Source organism: Zingiber officinale, chromosome 3B (assembly GCF_018446385.1).
Source record: "Zingiber officinale cultivar Zhangliang chromosome 3B, Zo_v1.1, whole genome shotgun sequence".
Taxonomy (NCBI): domain Eukaryota; kingdom Viridiplantae; phylum Streptophyta; class Magnoliopsida; order Zingiberales; family Zingiberaceae; genus Zingiber; species Zingiber officinale.
Genome location: NC_055991.1, coordinates 54,530,303 through 54,538,958, shown reverse-complemented (window position 1 = coordinate 54,538,958; position 8,656 = coordinate 54,530,303). Strand labels below are relative to the sequence as shown.

The following is an 8,656-nucleotide window of genomic DNA, read 5'->3' as shown; positions in this document are numbered from 1 at the left end:
AGAAGGGTTAGGTGGTTAAGTTAGCTAAACCAATCTGAAAACACAAACTAACTTTAAAACCACACAAATGCATGTTGTTTCGTACATATGCTTTCACTAACTTAACCAGGTTGTCATTCTATCAAAAAGGGGGAGATTGTTGGTGCGGGTGGCACTAACGGTCTAACCCAGGTTTTGATGAATGACAAATAGGTTAAGTTAGTTGTGTTGTTGTCTGACACTTTGATCGAGTGTGCAGGAGAAGTCCAGACAGGTCGACGGGCTGACCAGATGTCTGGCACGAAGTCCAGCTAGGTCGACGGGCTGACCGGATAGCTGGCGAGAAGTCCAAGCGGGTCGACGGGCTGACCGGACGCTTGGCGAGAAGTCCAGCTAGGTCGACGGGCTGACCGGATAGCTGGCGAGAAGTCCAAGCGGGTCGACGGGCTGACCGGACGCTTGGCAAGAAGTCCAGACGGGTCGACGGGCTGACCGGACGTCTGGCAGGTAAGTAAGGTAAGTCACTGGAGGGGAGTGACTGCGAGGACGCGTTCCCGGGAAGGGAACATTAGGCGTCGATCCGGCTTAGATCCATTTCGGATATCTAAGTCGAGATCGTGACTAGATTCCGATCTCGGAAAGACGGAATCTAAGTCATACTCTTGATGCTAATTTTTATTACTTAGCGTATCTGTAAAAATGTGCTAACAAACTGTGCTGCAGGGTTTATTTGCCTCAGACTAACACTGTTGCGTAGGGAAGTCCGGGCGCCCGGAATGGCTCCGGGCGCCCGGAAGTCCGGGCGCCCGGAAGGGATCCAGGCGCCCGGAGGCAAATTTTATCCCCAGGACGACATTGACACTTGGAGCATGCTGGTTGGGAGTGTTACGTCACATTCCAGGCGCCCGGAAGGGATCCAGGCGCCCGGAGCAGCATATAAAAGAAGCCCCAGGCAGGAGCTTCAAGATATCAGTCTTCTGAGAACTCTGAGTCCAATCACTCTGCTGCTCTGCGCTCCAACGACGTTCACAAAGCTCCGACGACTCACTCCGGCTCTCTTTTTAATTCATTGTTTGTCGGTTAGCTTTGTTTTCTTTCTTTTTATTAGCAATATTTGTACGTAAATTGTAATTATCCGAATTGCTAGTGAATTGCCCAACGAAAGTACTCAAGGAGTACGGGCCTTCGAGTAGGAGTCGTCACAGGCTCCGAACGAAGTAAAAATCAACAGTGTTCATCTCTTTACTTCTTTACTTTTCCGCTGCGTTTTAACTCGAGATTTTCGAATCGATATTCACCCCCCCCCCCCCTCTATCGAATTCAACGGTCTTACAATTGTTTGCCAGCCTAGAATCAAATTTGGGGACATGAATGACCTGAAGGTATTATGACATAAATTTATATCAAAACTCTAGTTAAAGTCTTAACTTGCCATCATACTGAATCCGGAAAGTGAGACAAGATGTCAACCAAGATCAAAACAAGGCCTATGGATAGAAAAATCAATATTGATAATTAAACAACTACCCTAATAAACAACCCCTTAGTCACAAGTCGTAGCAACATATCCCTAAATGACCAACTCCAAGGCTCAAATGGAACTTCTTGAAGCAGCCAATAGGATGCTCCATCACAGATTTTGTAGAATCATTATCGTTTGGAATGTCTTCGATAAGCTATTCCCAATCATTCTATTTGGAAGAAGATATTCTGAATCATTTTATTTGGAAGAAGATATTCTGAATTTATTCACCATAGTTTATGTGCTGCAATGGTGTAGCAAAAAAGAACAAATTGTCACCTATTTGAAGTTGCTAGATATTTATTGTTCACTATATGCTTGAAAATATCTTTGGGGTGAAGTTGTTCTAACAACCACCTATCTCATACATAGAATGGCCCAAGAATTCTCAAATTTAATTTTCCAATACCACTCCTTTTACGAGCATAGCCCCGTTTTGGTTATCTCATCTCTTCCACTTAGGATGTTTAGCTGCAGGAAAAAGCAAGAATCTTCATACAATGAATTTTGATTGACCCTATTTTGATCTACAGAACAATCCCTAATGTCAGCACAGCTCTGCAATGACATAAAACAACAACAATAAAAAAAACACAGGAGAGCCGAGCAGCTAAACAGCAGGAAACCGAGCAACGTTAAGGTCGATCCGAATAGAAGAAAGTCGATTTGGACAACAATCAGCTAAGGAAAACACCTCATACCTGGATTCAGGGCAGATTTAGGGCAGGGGAGAGCTGAGAGAAAGGAAGGGTCCAAGTCCGCCGAGCGCCGAGAGCAGAGAGCGGAGAGATTTAAGGCAGGGGAGAGGCTGAGAGAAAGGAAGGATCCAAGTCCGCCGAGCGCCGAGAGCAGAGAGCGGAGAGATTTAGGGCAAGGAGTCGGAGAGAAAACGTGACGGTAAGGATGCGGAGAGAAAGAGCCAAAGCGGAGGGAAAACGCGACGGCAAGAGGCGGAGAGAAAGAGCGATGGCAAGGAGGTGGAGAGAAAAACGTTAGGGCAGGAGGCGGAGAGAAAACGTTAGGGCAAGAGGTGGAGAGAAAACACGACGTTTGTGTGTTTTAGGGCACGAAGGCAGAGCCGCGGCGAGAAACGAGCGCGGAGAGAAAAAAAATCAAATTGTTGATTTTGACGTGGAACTGTCCACACAGGAGGTCACATAATTCGGGACGCAAATTCGAGATGCAGTTTCGAGCAGCTTATCATTTCTCTTTTTAAAATTATCACTTACCACTGTATTCCTCGATAGACGATACAAGATATCATATATTGCACTAGTTCGGGGATTTGGTAATTCGAATTATAATCGTAATACGAGAGCAACCATAAGGGTTCAAGCTTTTCATCTTCTTCCACACGGAGCTCTCCCTCCATTCTATCCTCTATCCATGAAGCACTTGACCCCGACTAGGAGAGGTGCTACCATCTCCAACTATCTCTATCTCATGGATACCCCAAGAAAGGAGGTTCCCTTCCTCATCGAGGGAAGTATCTCCATCCTGATCCTAATTGGGAAGGTTCTCGAATGCATTTGATTTAATTTAATTTCCCTTATACTTTTGACTTTAGTCAATGCATTTCAATTAAGCTTTAAGTTTTTTGTTGTTCATTGCATGTTATATTAGCTTAGGATGCATTACTCTATGCTTTCGTTAATTTTGTTGTGATCGTAGTTTAGAGAATTTACATTATTCTTTAGCCTTAAGCATCTCAAACCCAAACACTCCATTTACAAACAACTTAATTTTAAAATTATCACTTAACATTGTATTTCTTGATAGACGATCCGAGATATCATATATACTGCACTAGTTCGGGGGTTTGATAATTTAAATTATAATCATAGTATGACATACTTATTATCACCTACCAATATTGATTTAATTATGGTGCAAAATAATACATTTTTGTTTGACTTCTATCACACACACACAAAGAAAAAAAAAATCCAATTGAGACTCGATCCATTGTTAAGTCTACTTTCCCTCTTCAGAAGGCTTATCATTTCATAGTTTGTCTTTCCATCTACGTGGATAAAGAAACCCTTAGTGACCAAACATGGAAGTGGATCGAGGAATGAAATTGATGCGATTCTCATCTAAAGAAATCAGTGTACGTCTAGGCAAGCTAGTCCTTGCTCTTTTCATCTATATAAAATCCGAAGCTAAGGGTTCCTTCTATAGGCCTCTAGTGCTCAAGTCAAATAATATGATCAAATGAGACTCATAGTTGCTAACTAACTTCATCTTAGATAGGTAATTTACTTGGCTTTTAATATATAGGACTTAATTAGAAGGTATATTTTAAGTGTCATTTTGTCAAGCAACTTACATGATCAACCCATATCGAGCCACTAGGTAAGGATCCTTCTACTTAAGTTATATTATTGTCCTTTCGGTCCCTATTTTTTGAGATATGAAAAAAAGGAGAAAAATAAAAGAACAATAATAGTCAATAGAATACATTACTTTAGTATCCATCTAAAGAATATGAAATCATGGGAAAAAAACTTACTTTGGGATTGAAAGTAAAGAGTACTAGAAGATTATGACAACAAATACAAGATGGCTTTGTCAATGGTTCCAAGAAGAACAAAACACAGATTCAAAGTCTTCGAGGAGAGTCATTTTCGAACTTGGTAGAATGCTCCACTCAAGAAAATTTGGTGAGGGAATGAATTACCAATTTTCCATGCATCTCTCATCTTTAGTGAAAATAATAATTATAAAGATAAAAAATACTACCAAACTATGGTTTGATCATCATATGAGTAATCAATTAGCTAAAAAAAACATGCACATGCTCATTCAAGAATAGTGCAACAAAATGCCTCGATTGGTTTAAAAATGTCTCGTTAGTTGTCTGATCTCTCTTATGAAAAAGACCTCTGTGTTAGAGTAAATGGCCCCTGTGATTTTCTCCCTTCTAGAATATGTAGGGTTATCTTAGAGGGGCTACCAAGATGATGACTTTATCTTTTTTGCTAAAAAATAGTGCAACAAAAAATAAAATGTACCTCTCCATCTAAAGAATATAAAATCATAAAATAAATAGTCTGGGATTGGAAAGTAAAGACTAAAATTATAACAATAAAAAAATGACAGCAAACACTAGAGGTCTACCAATACCATTGTACCAAGCATTTCAAGAAGAATAAAACACAACAAAAAATTCAAAGGTTTTTGGAGAGTGTGGGTCATTTTCTAACTTGGTTGAATGCTCCACTTAGAAAATTTTGGTCAGAATGAGTTATCCATTTTTATGTACGCCTCATCTTTATCAAAAATAACAATAATAAATAAATAAAACAACAATGTATAACTCCATTCTGATCCACTTGTCATAAATATAATAATGTAATAAAACTTGTCCCCGGAATTATGATGTCGTAGTAGAATATTCAAATTATCATATAAGTATCCGTGGTTTAATCCCAACTATGATTTATTTGTAAAAATTTTTCTTTCAAATAGGGGGGCGTAATCAAAGAATGTTAAGTTTTTAGGCTGGTCGCCCATGCGCTTTTCTATTTATCTTGATGGTCAGTGAAAAATTTCCGTTGGGCCGGACTCATCATACCAGAGATAGTCAATGAGTCCAATTGAGATTATCATTTTTTTCAATAATGTAACAAAATTTGCCCTTATAATGTAATTTAGTTGGCATCTAACTGATAGACTTGTATTAATGGGTAAAGATTCAATTCCCAGTGGCAAATAATAACCCTCCCATTTATGAGACAGTTCAATACTTAATTTACCTCTAGGTATGCACCATGGGGCGACAATGAGAGGTGCATAAATAATGCAACAAAACTTTTTCCGCAACCCTTTCATTCATAATTTATCAAGTCTTGTTCTTCTTTTTTAAAAAAAGGTAACTCTGGTTGTAGTTGTTCAAAGCATAGTTAAATTCCGTGGTGCCAACAATGGCATGACTGTACTAGCAATGAAGTGTTGTGCTCTGTTTATCTTCTTCAGACGAATTATGCTAACCATGATAATTCAAATATCTCCAGAGTCAAACTCTTTATGATTGCCACAACAATCTGTCAAACTCGATCAGCCTTGTTATTTACAAACATCTTAGATGAATTTAAGTTGTCAAATGCTGAGCAGAATCTTTGTTCCTTGGGTTGGGTGTTCACCTGCCAAACCACATCCACCTAACTTGGACAGTTGGAACTAGAGAAATTACAGAGAAAGTTATACGAAAAATCTCAGGATTGTGAGCTTCCTCATTCCTTCCTCATCAATGGATGCTAAAATCCTTGCGACCCCAGTCACACAAAGTTAGAATAGAGTTCCAAATGAATTTGAATATGACTTTCGTCTTTTCTTCCTCATCAGTGAATTCAACAAGTTGAGGCCAATGGAGATGCCAGTGGTGAGATCTGTATCTGCAAAAAGTTGTTCCATGTCAAGCACGCAGTTGCATGCTTTAATTTCCTCTTCAGAATTTTCAACCTAGAGTTGGTGCACAAGCACCAAGCATTTTTCTTTCCTTCTTCAAGTTCATTACAGATTTATCAAGTGAAAGATGGCTTCTTTATAAGTACATTTGACCTTGTTCTTTCCATTCCAACCAGTTAAAAAGTCAACTTCTTGAATTTCTGAATAGTTTCTAACTTAATCACTATAAATTCTCATAATCAGTTTCATCTGTTTCCTGCCTCTTCCTCCTCCCTTTGACTCCATTAATGGCTCGCTCTATTTCAAAGAGGCTGCTGCTGCTGCTGCCCTTCTTCATCTTGCTCCTTTTCCGATCCACAGCAACAGCAGACGACACCTGCATTGATTGCTTTACCCAGTCAAGAGCAGCTTACTACCCGAACTCCGATCAACAAGGGACAGAGAGTAAGATTTACACACCTTCATGAATTAATCCTACTGGTCTTTATTTGATTTCCCATCATCACGCTGAGAAAATATTTGTAGCTGGGGCATGCGAGTACGGCCAGTTTGGAGCCACACTAAATGGCGGCGACGTCTCTGCAGCGTCAAAACTGTACAGAAACGGTGTAGGCTGCGGTGCATGCTACCAGGTGAACCCACAGTTCCGTCTGATAGATAGATAGATTGATTGCTTGCTTACGAATCCATGGCAATTTTCTAACTACTGAATGATCACTTATAATTCCACACTCACTAGGTACGATGCACCGATGCTGCACACTGCTCAAACAACGGCGTCACGATCGTAATCACAGACTCAGGGGCGAGCGACAACACTGACTTCATTCTCAGCCAGCGCGCCTTCACGAAGATGGGCCAGAACGCGGATGCCGGCGCCTCTCTTCTGTCACGCGGTGCGGTCGGCGTCGAGTATCGCAGGGTCTCTTGCAGCTACCCAAGCAGGAACATCACATTCAGGATCGACCAGAGCAGCAACAACCCCTACTACTTCGCCTTCCAAATATGGTATCAGCAAGGAAACAAGGACGTAATTGCTGTTCAGCTGTGTGAGGTACGTACATTACGTCGATCCTAATGGTACGTAGTCGCAGTGGCCAGTGGCTCTGCATGCATGGTACGTTGTTCTAAGTTGGGTGTTTTGGTGTAGTGCAGACTGAAAACTTGACGTGCAAGATTTTGGAGAGGAGCCATGGAGCAGTGTGGGCGACAGCGTCTCCACCAAGAGGGCCCCTGTCTGTGAGGATGCTGCTGAGTGGAGGTGACGAGGGAGATGAGACTTGGGTGGTGCCTCCCAATGACATACCCGAGGACTGGACTGCTGGGAGCGCGTATGATTCTGGGATACAAGTGCAGTAGCAGCTAGTTATTCGTTTGAAATATTGTATTGGTTCGGAATAAACATTAATTACTTCGTCTGAATAATTAAATGAAAAATTGATAGGTCTATTTTTACCAGAATTTGATTAATATATCTTATAGTTATTTGATCCTGACATCATTTTTATATAATATAATTTGGTATTTAATAATGTTTTAGTTAAAATTTATTCACGTGTACCTAAATACATAATTTATATTAAAGGTGAAAATTTATTCTACATTATCTCCTAATCCCTTCCTTAAATTTAAATTTTATAAATAATACTAAAAACTAAATAATAATAATAATAATATAAAAATAATAAAAATTTAATATAGCTGTAATGTGTATTAAAAAATCACCGTATAAATTTAATAATATATATAGATAATTTATTTTAAATTTTAGAGATATTATGATATCTTTTTTATTAAAAAATAAATAAATAAAATCTGTTGCACGGTTTCCCCTTGGCGCCAAACCTCCCTCAACCCCAACTGCCCGTGCCGCCTCGACTAATTCATGCCCTGGAGCCACTTCTCCCGCTCCTTCGCCCCCGACTATCGTCCCTGCTTCCCACTCTCCTTCTCTGCCTTCCTAAGCTTCGCCCCTCCATTGCTCCTCCGGCGCCGCCCTTCACATAGTCTTCCCTTTCTTCGCCTCCATTCACGACCTCGCCTACGTCTCGATCAAGTGATTCCATGTATGCCCTTCTTCCTCCTACCTCACCGCCTCTTCGACGAGATGTGTCATTGGCAGATTGAATCCGATCAGGTACCCAAATCTGAAGTGTCTGACCTTGACGGAGAATCTAATGCTCGAAGATGACCTCTGCAACCCGGAGTTGGTCGGGAGGTGGGTGGATCTAGAGCGCTTGGAGATGGAGACGAAGCCCTCCTCGATCATGGAGTCGATCGCAAGATCGGCCGCTGCCACCCCCGATTCGCCAGGCCGTAGGTGCGCGGGCTGATCGGGCGTGAGGATGCCAAGGCCGCAGGAGCATAACTAGAGTCTAAATTTACCTGGGGCAAATCGTCGAGATATAATAAATTATATAAATAAAAAATTGATTATTAATTTTTTAAAACTATAGAACAATAGTATCTAATATTCAATACATTCAAAATTAAAGCATATGCAAAAAATTCTATTCAACTTGTGCTCTTCGATTTTTAATTCTTAGAATTAAATTCATTAATTATTATATCATTATCAATTTTTTCAACCAACTTCCATTCAATGTAGATGACCATAGAATTTATTAAAAACTCTTCTTCCATCTTGTTACGAAGTATTGTTTTAACAAGTTTCATAGCTGAAAATGCTTGTTCCGTCATTGCTGTAGAAACAGAAAGAGTTAAAATAAGACGAATTAATTTGTT

At 40.3% G+C, this 8,656-nt stretch overlaps 1 protein-coding gene across 1 annotated transcript; it reads left to right on the top strand.

Moving 5' to 3' along the window:
- The first annotated feature begins 6,191 nt into the window (after positions 1–6,191).
- LOC121968298 (expansin-like B1) lies at positions 6,192–7,405 on the top strand. The gene is made up of 4 exons (XM_042518733.1): positions 6,192–6,355; positions 6,437–6,543; positions 6,651–6,965; positions 7,067–7,405. The coding sequence occupies exons 1-4, from the start codon at positions 6,199–6,201 to the stop codon at positions 7,268–7,270; spliced, it is 783 nt and encodes a 260-aa protein (XP_042374667.1). The 5' UTR covers positions 6,192–6,198; the 3' UTR covers positions 7,271–7,405.
- The last annotated feature ends 1,251 nt before the right edge of the window (positions 7,406–8,656 follow it).

What these genes read in the sequence shown, in the direction of transcription:
- LOC121968298 (XM_042518733.1), top strand. Translation starts at nt 6,199, where the DNA reads ATGGCTCGCTCTATTTCAAAGAGGCTGCTGCTGCTGCTGCCCTTCTTC. An exon ending in GCTGCGGTGCATGCTACCAG is followed by an intron (nt 6,544 to 6,650) that starts GTGAACCCACAG and finishes CACACTCACTAG; the next exon opens with GTACGATGCACCGATGCTGC. An exon ending in TTGCTGTTCAGCTGTGTGAG is followed by an intron (nt 6,966 to 7,066) that starts GTACGTACATTA and finishes GGTGTAGTGCAG; the next exon opens with ACTGAAAACTTGACGTGCAA.